Source organism: Gasterosteus aculeatus, chromosome 8, assembly GCF_964276395.1.
Source record: "Gasterosteus aculeatus chromosome 8, fGasAcu3.hap1.1, whole genome shotgun sequence".
In the NCBI taxonomy this organism is placed as follows: domain Eukaryota; kingdom Metazoa; phylum Chordata; class Actinopteri; order Perciformes; family Gasterosteidae; genus Gasterosteus; species Gasterosteus aculeatus.
The window spans coordinates 15,239,350-15,260,821 of NC_135695.1; the positions used below are offsets into that span (position 1 = coordinate 15,239,350).

The 21,472-nt window shown below is 44.7% G+C and overlaps 1 protein-coding gene across 36 annotated transcripts in view; it reads left to right on the forward strand.

The window, feature by feature from the left end:
- Nucleotides 1–230: 230 nt before the first annotated feature.
- The window catches only part of adgrl2a (adhesion G protein-coupled receptor L2a), a 153,461-nt gene continuing 132,219 nt past the window's right edge, over nucleotides 231–21,472 (forward strand). For all 36 annotated transcript variants that reach the window (XR_013468621.1, XR_013468622.1, XM_078108339.1 and 33 more), the window contains exons 1-2: nucleotides 231–1,066; nucleotides 21,082–21,280. Coding sequence is in view for 34 of the 36 variants with exons in the window: in XM_078108339.1 (XP_077964465.1) it covers nucleotides 21,205–21,280 (76 nt within the window). In the remaining 2 variants the exon portion in view is untranslated. The remainder of the gene's footprint in view (nucleotides 1,067–21,081; nucleotides 21,281–21,472) is intronic.

Consider the following 21,472-nt stretch of genomic DNA (forward strand, 5'->3'; position numbering starts at 1 on the left):
TACAAAAAAATGATGGGGGGGGGGGGGTATTGATAACCGCCTTCATTCCTGTGTGACTTAAACTGAGTTTAAAAAAAAGGAGATCAAGAGCCGCATTGGTAACAGTCCATGCGATTAGTCTCCTGCAAGGAACTACACTCCGAGTCCGCGCGGATGGGTTACTCCATGCCACGTTTTGACGCAGCCTCCCCCCCTCCACCTCCAACCACCCCCCTCCCACCTCCCATTCCAGCCCAGACAGCTCCTGCAGACGGCAGCCTGCTCCCCACTGCACTGGCGCTGCTTACTGGAAGTCCGCTCCGCGCCGCTTCCACCAAGTGTCTCCACACTGTGAGCGGGATCTTTTCCACAGGCGAACCGCTGAAACTTGCCCCCCCACCCTCCCCCCGTCTTCACTGTCTCATTCAGACAGAGCCAAGGGAGATTATTATCGGCAGGTTAAAGTAGCGGAGATCGGTCTTCTCAACTCAGACACTGAACAACCCCCCCCCCCCCCCCCCCCTCTCCACCACACACACGCACACACACAAACACACTCCCCACCGCCAACACCACTACCACACTCTGTCCCTCTCAGTCAGTCCGTTTTTCTTATTTTTTCTTCATTTTTTTGTATTTGTATTTGGTGGTGTGCCCCCCCCCCCCTACGAGCTGTGCGCTTTTCTCTTCTGGTTCACGCTCCGGGAGCGCGCGCGACGCACGAGGAGACGCGACAGCGCATCTTAACAGATGAGTCGCTGCGAGGTCCACGAGGCGCCGATGAGTCCGGACTGAGCGCAGAGAGCGAAACACCTTGCCGGGGCCATGGAAGCGTGCGCGTGTTGCGGGGGACTGTACGGGCTGAGAGGGGGACCCGCCGCCTGATCGCCAAGCCCCCCCCCCCCCCCCCCCCCAACCACCACCACCCCCCGCGTCCCAGACCAGAGGAGCATGCCTCAGACCCGCAGACTCCAGGAGTTCGCATCAGACTTTCTTTCCGCAATCTGACTTTTTTTAATTTTTTTTCCTCCCACATCCGCACCGACTTCATTTCAAGCCCGTTCGGCCCCACTGCTTCTCAAGAAAGGTAAGAGTATTTTTTTTATTTTTTTTATTCTTCCATTTTGCACCTTGAGGGCTCATCCATCACCACGTTATTCAACAGATCCTATTATGCGCAGCAGCCGAGGCAAATCTGACAAGTTGGTGGAAAGTGTGAGAACTTTTCCTTTGTATTGCGCGCACTTTGGAGCTTTGCCGTTCCTTCGGCGCTGAAGCAAAACAACTCCCAGACATTACTCGTCTCGCGGTGTATTTAGCTACCAAATATATATATACAAATATATAAAGTGACTACTTTTCTAAGGAGTAAAACAACGCGCGGGGCCCTAAAGCAGTCCTTAATGGTCCGAGAGGTACCGTGGTTAATACAAAAATGATTTATGAAAACACAACCAGATGTGGATTGATTATCGGCTGCCTAGTTTGGCTCAATGGAAACTATTGAAAGTGTGTGTGTGTGTGGGGGGGGGCATCGCATTTATGTGAACCAGAACACGTAAAGCACAATTTAATTGGAATACATCCCTCCAGAGTTGACGTGTAGTTTGTTGGTGGTGCCAGTCACCGAGGCTTTTTTTGTTGTTGTTTTTGTTTAAATCCTCTGACGGGCTCGTTGGTTTGAATAGAGGATTTCTGCTGCAAGCTGTGACCTGAGAAGCGATGTCGGACCGATTCGTGAGCATTCACAGGCTAATCCATTATAATTGGGGTTTAGGCTATTTGTCCAAAGAAAGAAAAGAAGGAGAAGAGGGAAATTGGGCGACGGATCACCCTACCAATGCAATAATTAGTTTGGGCTAAAGACAGCTTCCCGTGCGATGGAGCTACACGCGCTGGGACATGTCATGGGAATCAATCACGCATAAAAAAAAACTATAAACGTGCAACACCCCCGAAAACCCCCCCAAACCGGGGCAATACGTGGGTCCTTTTGACTTAACTCAACCCTCAGTTGGCGCAGAGTGGCTGTAAAATTAGATCCTTTTACTGCAACATGTATTATTTAGGCCTACCGATTGCGAACGCGTCTTGTCAACCATGTGTTAAAAGAGGAGGCGGCGGGCGCGCACATGCGGCGCGGCGCGTGCGCCTCCCTCAGCCCGGGGAATACACCGCGGCCATCCGATGAGGCTCGGCAGCCCGAGGGCACAGCGGCAATCTCCAGCGATCGATCAGCGGACCGGGATACACGTGTGCCCCCCCCCCCTCCCTCCGGGTCCTTTTTTGGCTGGTGTTGTTGTTGTGAGTTTTTGTGTTGTCCATCTGATTTTTAGGGTAACTCGGAATTACGGCGTCGATTAGAGTCCCTGAATGTGTCTCATTGGTCTGAAACATCTCGCTAGGAGACGTTCATAATAGGTGTTCCGCATAGGAATATATATATGTATTTTTCAAATCCAATGCGCGTTTGAATACGTCCCTGGTTGGACATGCTGCTCTCAGGCTATTTTCTACGTGACATCCAGCTAAATACAAAGGCACCCTATTTGAGTTTTCAGGAATGTGTCAGAATTAAGCCAGTATGACTCAGACTCCCAAGAGCAAACCTTCTTATCTAATCCTTCTTTATTGGGAACTCCCGTTTTCACATGTTTGCGAGTAATAAAATGTTTGAATTAATGCGAATGCAAATTCCAGCTGTTCTGAAGGGAGACATTAGCATATCAAAGTGGTCAGAAGCCTTACACAATAGTAGGAGACATACTTTGTGCCACTGGTTTGGGCTCAGCCTTAAAGCCTTGAGAAGTGTGTGTGTGTGTGTGTGTGTGTGTGTGTGTGTGTGTGTGTGTGTGTGTGTGTGTGTGTGTGTGTGTGTGTGTGTGTGTGTGTGTGTGTGTGTGTGTGTGTGTGTGTGTGTGTAAGCTAGTGAAACTAAAAGTCTTGTTTTCTCCCCCCGTATTGTAAGACGGTCCACATGACATGTTGTGTGTAACATAGTCCCACTTGTATTTGTTTGTGCGTAGGTGTGAGAGACGTCCGAGCCTCCACACAACATGATAATTGCACTCGCAAAAAAGTAATGTGTGTAATGTTGGGAGAGGGTGTGGTGGGAGAGGGAGGGAGGGAGGAGGATTTGCCTACTGAGGAAAATAAATCACCAAAAAAAAAAAGAATTCATAAGCATTTGTTTGTAAATCATTTTTACTCAAGGAATACCTTTTTCAAAAATTAGTGTCGTCGGCCTGTAAGAACAGGTTCCCACTGTAAATGACACAAACGCGTCCCTGTGTTTCGCATCTTATGCCCCAGCGTGCCGCGTTGTGAGAATTTCAGCGTCGAGGTTCAGTCCGAGAGAAAGTACCCACAGCCTTGTTTCGCCGGGGAGTGCGTCCAGTTTCAAAGAACTGCAGCTGCTCTTCATCTGCCGGAGCACCAGATTGCTCCTCTTTTGCTTCAGCGTTCATGCGTACTCCCCGATCGATACGGCACAGCACACTTTTCTATGCGTTTGGGGCACAAAGTGTTGGGTATCAGTCTATCCTCCTTACGTGACGCTCTCGCAACACACGAGACTCGGTGTGGGCGAGTGGCGTTGAACCCATCAACATTTGTGACATTACCGATTGTTGCTTCATTTACTGCTGCCGTATTATTCCCCCCACCCCCTCCAGAACCACGGGTATCTAACTGGCTATACACTAAACAACAGCACAAAGCAGCATTCACGGCCTTTACGGGTTCTTTAATTATTCCAACAAGCGAGGCACTTCCACCCTGGATTTATTAAAGTAATATGATATTGATTTTATTCAATACGAGTGTGCAACTATTGACCGGTGGCAACATTTGTTCACTTTGTTTTTTGTGTCGCATGCTCTCACCGGCGAGGATATCTGCATGTTGTCTTTGTCTGCGCAGCTATTGGCAGCTCCATTCGACTGATGTAAAGGTTGCACAGTGGCTGAATGGATTGTTTGTTCTAGGGTTGCACCGGGGATGTTGCGCCTTTATTCAGGGGGAACACCACCTTAGCTACTCGGTAGCAAAATCAAGCAAATGATTGCGGTTGTGAATGAGTCAGAAGTAGAGGATTGCAGGGAGTTAAATCATTTGGATTTACATCCCATTGCTTATTCGGGGTGTAAATTGCGGGTTTGGGCTTTCAGACACAATCTTTGCTGTTGCTAAACCACCTACATGGAGTCCCACTGTGCAGATAACTGCTCCCTATTAGATAGACGAAACAAGGCTGTTACATCAAATGTGCCAAAGCTTTTTTTTTATTTCATGTAACGTGCAGGCCAAAAAACTCCCCTTTCATGACTGATTTTATTTTACGATTGGCAATCAGCAAAACCTTGTGCGGCGGTGTGTTTCCCTCCCTGCCATTTTGTAAAAAAAAAAAACATTTGTTTCCACTTGCCAAAAGGCCTCTGCTGTGGAGGGGGATTTGGTGCCCCTGAAATGGCAGGTGAAACTTTCTGCTTGCCTCAATAATTTCATAGCAGAGCGTTTCACTGGAAGGACACAGGCGGCGGAACACAAGGGTCAATTCAAACTCTGGTGACAAGAAACAACATGGATATTAGCTGGTGGCTCTCACGTAGCTCTCTGTGCGCTGGGTAAGTGGCAGCCTCCCTCACCCTATCTGGCAGCCCTGTTTTTGTGCGTCAACCATTTTATGCTTCTCTAAAAAGCCTTTTTTTTTTGCCAACGGAGTGCAAAGTGCAGAAACTGGGTTGTTAAAACTGTCCTCCGGTCATAAAAAAAAAGGGTGTGCAACATTTTAGTGTGGTTGCTAATCGTTGCTTGTGTATTTTACATGATGTTTGAAAACCCTACCTTGGTTTTAGATAAGACATGCTGTGTGCCATTAGCAGTGTGTATTTAGGTCACTCCCAATACGTCTGTCAATAAAGCGGGGAAAAAAACCCTCTGACTTCCTGCCGAGAGTGGGATTTATTTTGCACATTACTATTATTTTAAGGATTTTAAATGAGCACTATCATTGAAGTTATGAATTGTTTTTATCACATAGTTTTTAGAAGGATAATAAGGAAGTTTGTGCATATCTTTTATTATTAAAAAAACCCCACATCTTTTTAGCTCCCCTTTATTTGTTCCATTTATTCTTCTTCATAATGATTAAGATCATTTGTCCAATATAGACGACACACACTCTCACACACAATGACCCCCGTCTCATTCTTTGTGCTCCGTGAACAGGACGTGCCCTTATCTGTGCACAGCTGCAACACTATTTGGGAAAATATTTAATTTCTGTGTGACAGAGGAGAACCTGGGAGGCAAGGCTCTGAGCAAACAGCAGTTATTGCGGCTCCGCCATGGCAGCCGAGAGCGAGGCCTGGCTGGGCGAGAGGGAGGGATCTGCGGACGTCTGCCAGGGGAAGGAGTGATGTCTCGGCTGGATTACGGCAGAGACGAAGCACTTCCACACTTAAAAGCCCCTTTTTTTGCAACAAGACAGGGCTGTTATTTGGAGATGGTCTTGGTCAACACATGCCAATGTATTTCCTCCTCGTCGGCCGCGGTGGTCGCTGACAAATGTGACTCGATGCAAGTGTAGATAAGTTGTTTTCCTTCAAAGATCATTTTAAATGAAGCTGCGAGCGCTTCAGTGCATTTAGAATGTTCCCTCAAAATGCATTGGCGTTCAAGTGGCATTTCACTTTTTATTTATTTATTTTTATTGGAGCCGTGGTTAATATTTAGCTCCGTTTGTCTTGCAAATAATTGACGCACCCATTGTGTTCAGCTATGTACTTCCTGCTGTTCAGTGGCTATGATACTCTCGCTTAATGAAGAATGCTAAATGTTTACGCAGCAACCACCAACGACACTATAAAAAACAGCCACAGCACGTCTTTCAACGTGTGGGATTAGGACGGGTTGTGATTTGCTGCAAGTTCTTCTCAAGCGTGTGCGTGTGCACTTCAATTCTGAAAGCTTTGGTAGACGCTCACATGCGCTAAATTCTTTATGTTGAAATGCAGTTTTCAAAGCAGCCCTTGATTTTGAATGATCGAATCCGCCGTAGACTCAAAGTCGAACTGAAAGAAGGAAAAAGGGAAAAAAAAAAAGAGCGATACAAGGAGAAGCTCTCCAAAGCTCTGGGTTCTGGCTACTTTGCATTTGAAATCCTGCCAGATGCGTATTACATCTAATTCATGTGCTCACTTTTTTAAGAGTACGCGTCGCAGCTGTTTTCATTCTATATGCTTATTTGCTTATCGTGTTGGTTCGGAGGGCTGAGGCTTTGATAAAGGATATTTTATTGTACAGTATTTAGTCGGGGGAGTGTGGAAGCTTTGTTCTTGTAATGTACTTGCCAAGTCAGATGGAGTCGAGCGTCTGGTCTGGGAGTTTCAGGCGAATATCACAGGCATGGTAACTTGCTAAAAACTAAGCTAATCAACAAAATAATTGTCTGTTCAATCGCTACCATGCCAGAGACATCAAACACAGCCGAGGTTGAAAACACAATCAAATTATCTCCTAATGATTGCTCACGCTGACAGATGAGCGCCTGCGAGTTGGTTTTCGTTTGTGGGCGACATATGTGAGGAGGAATGAACTTTGAGGTTACGCGCTAGGAAAATTCTATGTACCTCTCATGGTTTTCAAACATATCCATCATCACCTTTTTAATGAAAACAATTTTATATTGTTATGTGGTTTTTTTGGCAGTGAAACAGAGAGAACTGTATTAGTCTATTAATTCCTGCAGTGATTCGGGGATCCTGCTGCTTTTGTCCTGGAAGTACCCTCCATGTGTGGTCCACGAAAAAAATGTTTCTGTATCCTCTACAGACTAAAGTTTGGCCCCTATGTCGGCCCTCCCCACCTCCTCCCTCCCTCTCTCTCTCTCTCTCTCGCTGTCTTTCGCTCCCTGCGTAGATAATGTCCCTGCAAATGATTTAACCGCCCTTGTTGAGCCTCCTTTCAGTAATTGAACAAGCAGAGACTCGGTGCTTTACAGGAAAACAATAGTCATATTATCTCAGATCTCCACCGCTCTGAGATTCAACAAAACACCGCCTCGTATTGGACTTTGCAAACTACTTTGAGACTCTGAATCGAAGAAAGGAACCAGGTTTGCTTTCTCTGCCTTATGGAAGAAAAAAAAATGGATGCCATGACTGTTGTTTTGGCGCGGTCTGTATTGAAAGTGTCGCGTGATGGGAATACGTGTCTCAAGGTGCACCAGGGGGGGGTAAAGTGCACCCCTGGGTGGTGATTGGTTGGCTTAAAAAAAAGAAAAACGTGCACAAGAGAAAGGCTTGGTAATATTTCATTAGAATACAGTGATGATGCTTTTAGCAATACTAGTTTTTTTTAAATGTATTGGAATTTAGACAATTGTCATGATTATTAATATTTTAGATGGACAAACCCCTTTTACATTTTACATTACCAGGTCTGAATGCGTTGTGTGTGTTGGCAGGAGCACGGGGAGCTTTGATTGCGTTGCCGCGGAGCAGAACTGACCTTGTGTGTCAGAATGGGTATTTTCTACGCCTTGTTTCATACAGCGCACACTTAAACTGAAATGGCCTTAGGAGGAGTCGCTCTTGACAGAGATGCATTGTTTCAGGCAGCCAATAAACCAATGCACTGAGTGGCTACATCTGTGAACCTCATCTTGACTACAGTGCGGGGCTAGCAACAACACGGCAACTGTCACGGCTGCACCTGCTGCTGTCTCGGTACACAGCCTCCCTCTCTGGTGCCCATGGAACCGCATCGCTCTCCTTACCGTCACAAGCCAGAGGCAACGGGCTCTGGCTGGGTCAACGGGAGGAAAAAATGCTTTTTGGGGAAAGCGTTTGAGAACAGGGGACGGGAGGACAAAATGTCATTCCTGAAAAAGATGTTAAAATAATCCTTCTGCCCCGAGGGCCAGAATTTGGTTCTGTCGGTGCCTGGGTCTAAAACTCTGATCTGTGAAACCCAGCAGGGTTTAAGAGCGCAGGGCGAGTAGGAAAACCTGACCACCACTTGAGTTTTTCCTCTCCAGCGCATTTGTCCTGCAGCATTAACAGTCCGGGGTTTGATGTGACAGAAGGTTGTCAATCCCGAATATTGTAAATGAGGAATGGAGATAAATGGAGCTGACTCTTCTGCACGCACACACACACACACACACACACACACACACACACACACACACACACACACACACACACACACACACACACACACACACACACACACACACACACACACACACACACACACACACCGCCCTGGTTGTGTATTGAGGCCATCCAGAAGATGATCTGATCAGCTAAGAAGAGATTCAGGGGCATTAAAGGCTTTTAAAACTCATATGTGCTCATATTTACTACCCAGAGCTAGCTAGAACCTAGTATAGAAATGAATAAACCTCCATTTTTGCACACTCTTTATTTGGTCCAGTGAAGAGAAGACGATGCTTCTGCTCAAAGAAATGACTATTGGATCACGCTGTTTCAGAAAGATTATTAGAGGGGAACAATGCAAAGAGGATTTTCAGGCAGCAGAAGTGATGCAACATGTCCACTCTCCTGCCAAATTGAACTTAAGAGTGTGAATAGAAATGGGAGAACACGAAGAGCGGGGCCGACGTGAATGCAGATAGTGTGGGATTAACACAGGGGAAGACGTCTCTTTGCATCTTTGCTTGTACAGCTGTGGCCGGTCTGGCATTCACCGCTGCCTGTTGCATCCCACTACTCCACTACTGCCGGGGGTGTTGAGCAATGAACATCTTAAATACTGCAGATAAGTATATCTCCTGCACATGTGTGTGCAAATGAGGATATAGAATTATTCATCTACTTATGATGAAAATTGGAATGCTTGATATTGACACCTCAGTGTGTCCGTATGATTGGTTCTTTTTTGCATTTACATGGGAAAAATACATATACAGGCTGCCTTAATAATGAATCATGCCTCCTTCTAAATGAGGTGTGAGGCGGCTCTGCTGGTGTGAAGTCTGGCATAAATCACACATACCCTGACTGCTTTATCCATTAGACCGACCTGTTTGTCCTGTTCAGCTACTCAATCCCTGGTGAACTGGGTTTAGTTATTCAGACGAGTGTGAAAAACGCAGCTTCTACTTCACACCTGGTGTGTCGTCGCTGGACGTGTGACACATAGCTGTGGAGGAGCAGGAAAAAATGGAATTAGCCACAAAATGAGAATCCATTTGGTTATGAGCTTCATTGTTTCATTTCATTTATTATTTGTATTGTTTAATTATTTTTGTTTAACAAAGAAATGGTAAGAACGTCAAGCTCTATTATTCCATCGCTGTCCAGTGAAGACAACGTGTCTCCACAACTTTTTCTTTGAGAAATCAGGTTTTTGGCTTTGGTACAATGAATTTTTTAGATAAATGTCGATTTTTATATGGATTATTTATCTGGATAAGTAGGAGATCTCTTCCCCGGTTTTTCAAGGACAACATCTTCCTGTCTGAAAGAGCCAAAATTCCCACATTTGGGTTTTATTTGCACAGGATATCTTTTTCTATCTCATCAATGTTTGTTATTTTATAATAAAAGGTGTGAAATGGAGGATGTTATGCTGGGACCCATCTTGCAGTAGATAACATTTTAATATTTGCTTGGACTGAGGAAGTCTATTTGCAATAAAAAGGTTTTAAAGTTCCAACTACATAAAAATGAGAATACTTTTTGAAGAAACTTCCTTATATGGAGATAATCCACACTGATTGACTGGGATTGTCTAATGAATCTAAGATCTGCCAGCAAATGTAAAAATCTTCATGTTAACATACTATGTACCTCAAAATAAATGTAACAAAATAGGTTAATTCAGTCAAACATGTTTTTTTCCCAGTGATACAATCACAGCAAAGTCAACTTTGAGCGGACAGAAAGCTCTAAACAAGCTGCACAAATTTGTAGTAGTACTGCATCTTTGCCCGGCAACAAATGTTTCATTTTTAGCTTCAGCATCAGCAGCTGAACCAATGCTGTGAGTGCCTTTCTGTAGTAGTTGATGGAAATATGAGAAAAGCAGTGTAAAGAGGACAGTCGAATGGGGGTGGGCAGAAATGGCTGCAGTTTTGTCGTCGCAAAAAAAGTGGAGCCAGTGGCATTTCCGTCTTTCATCAGCCCGTGCTGATTACTGTGAGTCTGGAGTGAGCTGACAGGATGCGGCTCCTGTAGCCATTACCATCAGAAATAGGTCCAGCAGGCCCAGGGATGGAGGCCGGGACCCGCCTAAAGGTCGGTGAGTTTGCAATGTTCTACCCGATAACACGTAACATAGCGTCGAAGGGGCTAATGTATCTAACGTGACTCTAATCTATTACTTCCCCATGATGAACCCCACGAACCTTTACCCTGTAAATGGTGGTGTTTAGTCAGCTCCGGTTTAACAATCAGCTGGAGATGCCAAAAAAGGGTCATATGTTCCTGTGCATAATGGAAGCCGTGTAGTCCAAGGAGCGCCGTGCACGGAGGATCCAGGGACAATATTGTCAAGTCGCCGCCACCGAACTCTCTCGGCTGCAATGATGTTTAAACTTTGACAGGATTAAATGTTTTGTGCCAAGACAGGAAATGTGTAATGAAGCTTCCATAACACGATTCTATAACTGGAGCATGCAACAATGGCCCCAAACAAAAGCGCTAATTGACAATGAGGATATGTTGATGTTGCAGACACAGAAGGATGACAGAGATGGAAAACGTTCACAGGACATGGCTGCATATTCATTAGCTATAAATGAAAACGTCTCCTTTTGATCTTACACTGGATAACTCTTTTAACTGGTTTCTGTTGTTCACACGTTTTGCAAAACACATACAATGCTGCCGTTTGAAAGTTTTCCTTTGGTTAGCACGCAATGGTAGCTTAAAGCTGCTACTAAGACAACAAAACGTTATGTTCAATGCTGTTTGTGAGTTCAAGGAAGTGTCCTCCGAGGCATCAAATTGCACTGTCATGTAACAAAACAACGATCATTTAGTAAAATATGAAACTCTTTGGAGGTTGGAAAGTGTATCTCTTTCATGATGTTTTGCACTCATACATGCACAAATAACCAAATGAGTTATTATGTTAACACAAAAAGGTCAAGGTAAAGGACTAGAGAGGTATCATACAATCTACTCGCTATTTGTGACAAATAAAACAATCTTTCAGCTACGCAGCTCTGAATGGTGCAAACCACTTTATAGAGTCGCTTTCTGTTGATCAGAGGCTCATTTTCCTCCCCAGCAAGAGCCCTTGTCGAGGTGCAGTATTGCCTCCTCTCCCAACATGGCACTATGTTATCAACCTCACTTCATATTCACAGTGAGTCTTATTCTCCTGTCATTATTTTGTGTAACTTGGAGCTGTAGCAATTACACTTCAGTGGATTACCTATGCAGAGAAACGGAGATTAAAATCTCTGCTTTAAACCACCTCCGGCGCGGCGGTTTAAAGGTGCGACCCGTGCGGCAATTCGCTATCGTTTGGCGGAGCACGGAATCGGTAGACCTTTCAGAGTTTGTTTGCGAATTTGAATCCCTTTGGTATTCAAAACAGGAGGGCCTTATGACAGGGAGATAATTTCCCAGTGAATGTTTTATCGCAGAGTGTTTGACAGTCTCCTGTATCTGTGTGCCGGCTCTCTTTCTGCCCTCCCGCTCCATCTCCCTGTGTTTCTGGATTCCCTGACTTTGGTCCAGCTATGCAGAGAGAGAGAAATGAACAAAAAAAGAAAGCCCCCCCACCCCCCTCCCTGTCTCTGTCTTTGTTATCACCAGAGAGCAAACACATATTAAACATACACAAGGTGCAGAAGCAGTGATTGCTGTATCTGCTGCCCTACTATGGGTGGCAGGGGACGATAGCATAAGCCACAGGACGTTTACATAATTTTTAAAATCATGTCTCGCCTGGATCAGGGTCAGTTGGAAGTTGAGCGTATTGTTGAAGAAGAGATATATTTGCCTATAACAAAGCATTAAAATGGTAAACCATTGTTTTATTCATCTTTCTCCAAAGGAACAGCACAGCAGCTTTCACTATAATCTATTCAATGTAAGCCAAGTGTTCGCTTGATGACATCTCTCGCGTCCTCGTTGATGTCTGAATTTATTTAAAAGTCTGTCCTCTCCCTCGAATGCTATTCCCAAAGAGCCAGCGTCATTGTACAGTGAGCCGGCAGTCGAAGGATCGAACTGGTGATTAAAGTGTGTGTGTGTGTGTGTGTTTGTAGGGGGTGGGTGTGTGGAATGAGCCAATCTGGGCTTGTTTGCATCACAATCCCCGACACAGTGCTGATGTTATGCTAATGAACTCCGCGGAGAAGGCTCAGCCCCCAAACTGTCCTCTCTCTTTCACAGCTGAAAGTGGGGAGAGGCCGAGGGGCAGTGACACTGAAACAGCACGAGGAAATCTAATGATGCAGCCTGGAAATTCAAAGCAACTTAAATCACGCTATTTTGGCAAATTGGCGGATTTAATGTGGTATTAGATCTTTTTTTTTCATAATTCCATTGAAAATTTGCCTCATGTTATTGTGCAGGCTTGTGACACAATCTCCTCTGTGCAAGAGCTAAATGCCTTTTTAAACATTTTTTCTGTCTCTGTAAAAAAAAAATATATATATATATATAACAACACCAATGCACCATCATCAGGTTGAACAAGCACCATTACCTGTCAGGGCAGTTCACTGATTGAAGATTTAGGGTTGACAAGTGATTGCATTCAGAAAAAAAGACTACACCCACTTCTTTTGTCTGCGCTTCCTGACGAGACCCGGCGCTTTACCTTGTTTAGGTTGACATATGCCACTTCCCTTGTCTGGCAAAGACATTCATCCCATCTTTTTAGATTGAATATAGACACGGCGGCGCTGGGATGGAAATCTGCCAGTTTGAAGCAGTGGAGCCACTCCACACTGCTGAAATGTAGTTTGTGTACTGTTGCCTCTGCTGGAAGGGTACGGTCCTCGTGCTGTTTTCTATTCCAGTGAGAACTGAGATTATGTGGTGTTCCTTATTTTGCCTTTGTCCTTCCCTCGCGGGCCACAGAAAGGTTAAAAGCCTCAATTAGACACTGAGCCAAGGGCGGCCACGTTACGCACAATGCCTATAATCAGTTAGAATCAACACCCTTCCAAAATTGAAATACCGCTTTCCCAAACCTCCTGCCTTTCTGATTTTTAGAAATATTCAGAAGAAGGAATATCCTTCTGGATGCTTTCTTGAAGGAGTTGTGTAAAGACAGAAAATGTATTACGGGTGCTCAAGTGCAATGTCGTGATCCAGGTAAATAGTATTAAGCTATTATTAAATATATCCAGTCACAAAGGAGGAGATGTAGCAAAGCAAACAAAGAAAAGAGGGATTTTCGGAGCATTTAGACATTGAGATGTGGATTGTACAAAATCAATATCAGGATTTTACATTTAATGTAAGTCAATGATTCACTTCACGATAGATCTTTCTTCCAAGGTGAAGTTTAAATATATTTCCCCCCCCCGTTTTTTCCCGTTCATGAAATAATTGCTTGGTTTCTCTTTTGTTTCTCATTGCTTTAATGAGTAAATACACGGATAAATGGCTTATCCTTCCTTCCTGCTGCGTCTCTCTCACAAGTCATCTTCTCCGTTACCTTCCTCTCTTTTTTTTTTTTTTGTTGCTAGCCCCTACTTTAAAAATTAATCATCCTCTTTAATAACGCCTCGCGATCACAGTGCATTATTGATGGTGAGGTGCTTAATAGAAAGATGAAGCAGGGTTTTTAACCATTGGGCTGCTCATTTTATAGGAGGGGGGGGGGGGGTGCCACTAAAGCTGCTTACTGGTGCGTACCCGAGTAAATACACCACATTATTATCATAGACCCAAACTGCCAAACATGTTGTTTTTTGAGAAGCAACGCTAAAAATAAACACGCGACACCAGCTGCCGAACCCATTTTAATTTTTTTGACGGCATGTCGATGAGCAAATTTCTGACCACAAATGTGTATTTGTTCACCGCAGCACAAATGACTGACAGTTTTTTTTTCACTTGACGCTCGCTACTTGTTTTTGTTTTGCTGCTGAATTGGCAGTTGTTCATGTTTTAGCCCCACTGCTTGACTTTGCTCAGCCACATCGTGTTATTTTTGCATGAACGCCGAATGATTTGCACTCATTTGGAAATTGAGAAGACGAGTTTGGGAGAGCGTCTGGGACAACTGCCGGGCTCAGTTTGTGTAATCCCCGTTTTGTTTTGACTAATTTAGTCACGGCAAACTGGATCATACAACAAATGTTTGTTGTTTTTTTTGTCCCAAAATGCTTCCTGACCACAACCTCACAACGTCTTTATGCGCACGTAATAATTGTATTGGGTTTCTGGACCTGAGAGTATACACTTCATATTGCACGCGCTCTGTGTATTCCAAGGTGAATCGTCCTGTGTCAAGGACTTGTTGGACTTGATTGGCAGGTACTATCACCATGAGATGCCTCCATAATGGCAGGGCTCCCATTCCTGACCTTCCTATTTATCTAGCTGTATTAATGTCAGCCTATTAATTCCTAAGCGGAGGAACATTTGGCAAAGACACCGTTTAACGGCGCTGGCTGAATCATGCTTATCTCAACAGACCTGAAAGGAATAGTTTTGTGCTATCGGTAACTGGAAATGACATTTTGAAATTTCATTTGAGATAATCCACTTCACATCCCACTAAAACATCAAAATTACAACTAAAAATGTACGGTACCTGTATTAAAACTTTACCGTGGCAAATCACCTGGCTATAATCCACGTAGACAGACAGGTGTAGGTGTCTTTCAGCACTAATAGGATTTTTGTTGCATTGCTAAAGTGATTATGAGGCGATGGATTTGATATCTATTCAGGCAGAGGGCAGTGTAGCACTCAGCACTAAGGGATAGAGAAAAATATCATGTGGAAATCACAGTAAACACACATTGTATATCAGCAATTTTAAATTGAGGGATAATCGCAGATAGACACAGATTTTTTTTAATATTGAAAACTGCCCCTGCTCCATTTCAAGATTTAGTTTTTTTTTTTTTACCAGGCTTCCATTCTTGTCTCTATGAATGTATTGATGAGTTGGAAATATTCCAGCATTCGGGCCCTGATTGCTGTATTTAGAAGCCATATGTTGTGACCGGGGGAGGGGGGTTCTTTAATCCATCATTGAGTTGCTCATAAAAATGATTTATGGTGCATGACGAGCGCCACGCTTATGTCACGTGCTACCGTATTTTCTGGGGAATTGTGGCTCACAACAAGACCACAGTTATGATTTATTTAATACAAACTTAATGGTCCCGATTATTCATAAACCGTTTTCTTTACGTTTTCTGAGATGAAAAACTGGGCCGGGTAATACCTGAAAATGATAAATAACCATAATCTACGAACTTTCTAATCAGGCATCGTTGGCCATAATATGTTTGTACTATTAAGATATTGTTATTTGCTCATGGTGTTCTTATACAATGTTAAATAACAGCATTATCAGAGTTAAAGTATTCTCACTGGCAATATTCTCCAACGCCAGAGGGTGCGCAAACGAAAGGTACTGTGAAGAAAACAACAAGTAGGCTACTACCAGCAAAACGACATAAAGAAACCCCCCCGCGATGCAGAGTTTTTATTTATTAATTAACTATGTAATGACGGTTTGAATAAGTTGTAAACGGTTTGATTTGGCTGGTAAGATATGTTTTTTTTTAAGACCGTTAATGTTTATCGAGCATTTGAACAAGAATCAGCCGCGTTGGGGAAACTCTCACACGCGTTAACATGGCTTTTATCGGTGATCCATCAGCGGAAAGCTCTAATGAAGCGTGCAGCAGGCGCCTGGTTAAAGACATTCGGAGGTGTGCGAACAAGCCCCTTCACCGCTGTGCACGACGTCGAGCCGCGGTGATGTCACGTCAGGGCCGAGGCGCCTCACGCGGCTTCCCCTCGGGAGCACGACACCTCGCCCCGAATCAATAGTTTGGGTTTTACTCGTTTTTTGTTTTATTTTCCTCGTTGAATGACTTTTGTCTTCAAGACACCAATGAGCCCATCCTCCATGAACCCAAGATTTAATGTGTTCTGTTCAGGAGATTCTTTGCGGAGAAACCAAACCAAACCATCGTTTTTTTTTTCCCATGCCGCCATACACACACACACACACACACACACACACACACACACACACAAACGCAGCTTGCCAAGCAGTCTTGCCTGGCAGCATGCATGTTTGACCTGGTATTCCTCTGGCTGAGCTCCTATCGGGGGTCAGGGCCCGCCGCGTTTGGGGCACCAGCGGTCACACAGCGTTTGGTCGGGTGTCATTCGGCTCCCCTCGACCCTGTGCTGCTCTCAATCATTCCCTCAGCAGAGGGGTCGGCCTCCGGTTCCTCCCTGCCCCACATCCGACTGTGGGACCGGGAGGAACCAGAGGCAGCGAGTGGGGCTCCGCACTCAACAGCCCAACCCCCCCCCCCCCCCCCCCCCCCCCCCGGCCCTCCTCTGGAGTGCAAATTTTCGGAATAACGCTTGCAAACTGTACATCTTCAACGGTGTCAAAGCCGGAACACGATCTCTTTTGGGAATAGATATTTCCTCCACAGCCGAAGAGTTCTGTGACGGAGCCCCGTGTCCCCAGGTATTTCAGTTTTTCGCTCAAAGTGGATAAGAGAAACATAGATAAGAGGAGTCTTATGGTATGTATGAATTCATGTATGAGGACGCTGTGGAGAAAACCCACCAGAAACCAAAATGTCTTCCCTCCATTCAACATGTGGTGGTCCCAATTTACATTTCAGTGAATCTGCGGGCCCATATTTCCCTTCAATTGCGTCCTGTGATGTTCCGCGACAATTAACATCCCGACTCTTTCTTCAGGTTTTTTTGAAAGCTCGGGGGCTAATTCAAGGGTCAAGCAAGACTTGCAAGCTGTCAATCTTTCATTGTAACTAGACTCTCCTCCCCCCTCCCCCTCCCCCATCCCCCACTCAGGTTCTTTATTCTTTCCCCCCTCCCGCCCACCACCCCCCCCATCCATTCTCCCGGACCTCTTCTTATAGAATGGCCCAACTCTTCTTCTATTCTCCTGTGGCCCTCTTAACAGCTAGAGAGGGACAACCGGGAGCTTTGTCTAAGGAGCCCGGCATTCTTTGACATCTGCCTCTGGTTTTCAAACCCCCGCTGCATTCAAATTTAGAACTGTCCTTTTCAATTAGCCCCCCCTCCCCTTCATTCTAATAACCCCCTTCCTTGCATCCTTACAGTTACTTAGCCTTTTATTTATTTTTTTCCTTACAAAAGGCCAACTTGGATCCTGCCACTCAATTTTTTTAATCATAAAGCATTTGCTTGTATTGGGAACTAATAAGCACACGTATGATTAAAGCCGGTGTTGAGTACTTAAACTCATGTCGGCCCAAACAGTATATTTAATCAATGTGATTATTCTTGGGTCCCTGTCATCATCAACGAGTGTAAAAAAAACAGACCTCCTGTGTAAGAACGTAACACAAAAGACAAAAAGGCCGTTAAACAGTTGTTAATGTTTTAGCAATCTTTGCTCGACCATTGCAGAAAATTGCCTTCTGCGTGTGTTCTGCAGTCGAAGTAGCATCTTTCCGTCCATTCCCCACCCAAATCCTCCCACCCTAACCCCCCCAAAAAGATCTATCCCCCAGTACAACAACTTGTTCTTACAGAAGCAGAAACCTGTTCTGAGATCAAGTCGAGGGCTATTTAAAAAAAAAAAACAAGGTCTGATTGCCGTCAGTTTCTGTTTCAAGGCGGAGAGAGAAAGAATCCCCCCCCCGGCTGAGAGGGAAGACCTCACCACGTTTAATGAGAACGGGAGTCTCCCTTCAGTCTGCGCCTTTGGTGTCTCAGCATGTTAAACACTCACAGCATGGTACCAAAATATCTGAAAGTATATGACTGTTCCCATCGATTTACAGTGCACCCGTCCCCGTGTGCTACTGATCTACATCCTACGTTTGCTTTTCCCAGCAGGGGGTCCCGACTGCCTCGGAGGCAAAACTGTTTAACGGCTTTTTGTCTTTGCCCTGGCGTTCTGACACGGGAGGTCTGTTGAGCTCGCCGCCTCTTTTTTTTTTACACTAAGCAATGATGGCAGGGATGCTTACATATATTTTTTTACACATATTTAACCACAAACACTGGCCAGCCACCATGAGACGCATATCATGTGATGTAATGCCCGTTGTACTCGGGTATAGGGAACTTAATTTGAAAAACGCAGGGAGACGATGCTTCCATGTGATAATAGATTTGGGGTTGAGGAGGCAATGTGATTGGACAGAAGACTTTCAACTGTTAATTGGCTTTTGGGGACACTTAATCCACTGAATTAATCTGAATTGGGTTTGTCACATATCATCGCGTCGAGGTCGTAAACCAAGGAGGGAAAGCGTCGGCCTTTGAGTTTGCACTTTACAGGTATGAACCATCGGGGCTGTATTTTGATTCCGTACACGCTCCGCAGAGGCCACCGAGCGAACCAGATGCAAAAGGGAACCATATTTGATGAAAGAGTGACAAGTAATGGCGGAAAAATAAAACCAGAGAATTTTGAGTGACAGCTAAATTAATTGAATACTCGAACACCTCAACTTCTTCCTCCGTTGGGAATCTGCTTTGTAAAATGTGAAAAACAATCATCACCGAAGACGTTTCTCCATTTGCACAGTGTATTCCTATTTCCTGTTGGCCTGTAAAGAAAGTAAATGTATATTTATTACCGGGGAGATTGGGTTATTGTGCGTTTCAGTCAACTGTTGCGTTCTGCGGTGAATGATTTTGTGCATTATGCAATGCTGATTGAATGGGATTATTATCCCTGGCTTGTAAATATGTGTGATCCAAGTACGCTCCGTCTAAGCGGACAACACAGTTGGTCTTTGTATGCACGGATGAAACTCCTTAAGGCGACGGTACACAGTATACTCATTGTATAATGCCTCGTTATACTTGCATGGACCTTTAGTGGAGACTGATTATTTGTAGCCACCAGCCTGATGAACTTAATTGGTGCCACATGCACTAATCAGCTAAAAGACCAGGGCTAGAGTTTTGTTGCAATCCAATTGAATCCATTACATTCGGTCTCCCTTATTATTTTTCATTTGTCGAGTCTCGTGACTGCATATTACTAAATGCACTGTGGCTGCGTGTTCTCTGCTCTTGTTAACCTCTTTTAAATGCCTCTAAATTTAGAGGTCTCAGGTGAGACGTAATGTCATACTGGATGAGCTGATTATGGCAGGCTTAATTACAACTTTGTTAGCTAATGTGCGAGCTTCGGCTTTCTTCTTTTTTTTTCTCTAGCTGATTATTGCGCTGCGTCTGAGAACTCACACAAAAACAGTTCAAAGATTCTTCAGGTCGGCGATATTCTCCCGAGCGGCGCATCCGGCACAAGCCGAATTTCGCAGCTCTGACTGCACACGATAAACACAATTTCCCCCGCCGTCTTTTCAGTGGAGTTCTCCTAGTCTGCTGCTAGTATTACGGAAAACACGCTGTTCCCTTCAATCTTAACAATCACAGGCCGCGAACACATTAAAATGGCATGTTGTTTTTGAGCTTGTGCTAAAAGGAAAGTAAAAAAAAAAAAAAAAAAAAGCCTTCCTAATGGGGTCCTGTGTGTTCCGTTGCCGGAGCGATGCCACATCCCTTGGTGAATGTGCTACGGCTTCATGGGAGCGAGAGGAGTGAGCTCAGCCCGCCAGTGTAAACACACAGACAAAAGGGAGCCGTTAGTAGTGTGAAACGCATGCCTGGGCGCGCAGGTAGGCATTAGGTTTCACCCTGCACGGCTCCACCACTGAATCCATGACGGGGGGGGGGGTTTGCTTTTGTAAGCGAATGAGAGCAAAAACAAACATTCAAACAAACTAACACTAGAAGGGCAGGTATGGAAGAGCTGGGGGGAGAGAATATCCTGTTTGTGGAGATGTAGGGGAGAGCACGGGGTAGGGGGGGGGTGTTAGGCAAGGAGAGATAAGGTGGTTTGTGGTCAGCCACAACAGAGAGAAATGGCCATTTGCTCGGCAGTGTTTCTTTATTTGTTTGTTTGGAGAGGGCGCGGGGGGGTGGAAAGTGTCCCGCAACATAAATCAGAGAGGAGAACTGTTGTGTTTGAACCTCTGCTGAAGTGGAAGAGGAATAAAAGTAGTAGGGAATTCTATAGAAAAAGCAGTTTATTGAAGATAATTATAGAATGTGGATGTTTAATCAACCCTTTCAGACAATCTAAAAATAACATTATTTCGAAACAGCGGACACAGTATACACCCACGGCTAATATAAAACACCTTTTTCCTTCCATTACCGAGAACAGGACAAAGCTAATGCAAACCATTATGACTGAGCAAGATGAAAAGCTTTTTGGCTAATGCTCACCAAACAATTACCCTGGATATTTTTTGCATTTAATGTTACTATTCAGATATATTTTTCATATTTCATATTTCCAGGCGGTTCACAGAATCTTGACTAGAGCTGATCTGAATCTTCTACATGAGGGAAGGGTTTTTCTTTCCACAATAAAGCTAATTTTGATGGTGCACATGGTAAACATTGCTTTTAAATCCTTACTGATATCTCAATTTGTGTTTTGGGAAAGGCAAAATCGTACCTAATTTTGAAATGCTCAAAAAGGGAATAAAAAGCAAACACAATTTGAAACAGCCTGACATGGTTAGCATCCCGAGGTAGATGGGTGGGGCGGGTCTTAACTGTTTGATGACTGCGCTGGTCCCACCCCTCACTGCCCTTTGAAATGGTTAGCCTTCAGCAGCCTTTAAGGGATTTCCCTTCTCAGGATTATTGACCTTCTGTGCTTATTTTAGTGCCTCTCCGGTGGGTTTGCAGCCTTTCACAGCTTAACGTTTGTCACATTTCTGCCGCGAGATGTAAACGCAGCATCAAGCGCCTTGCGGCAAGAGTGTGACGGGGGGAATTCCTCTGTGAAATCACACAGGGACACAGTTTGCCACGTGGAATACACTTTCATCCCTGAACTGAACAACTCTCTTGGTCTCCTCCACAGGTGAGAGGATCAATGATGAGCATCTCCGAGACCAGCTGGCTAGGACTTTCTTAATCAGAACCTTTTCAGTCACACACACACACACACACACGAACCTGCCACAAACCATCAACGCCGGGCGCCATGGCATGCTCCCTGCTGAAACTACAGACCTTCTGCTGGTTTCTCATCACACTTGCCCAGGTGCACTCCACGGAGGGTAAGTACATATGAAAAAAATAAAAGTTGTTCTCTATAAACGTACTGATCTGCTCAGAATGCCATTCAGTTTCCAACCCAAAACAATTGTTGCTATTCTCTTAATAAGAACTCTAGCGTATAGCAGTGAAATTGTGACTCAAGCCTAAGCTGCTGCCCCCCCCCCCCCCCCCCCCCCGCGATTGCAGGCTGT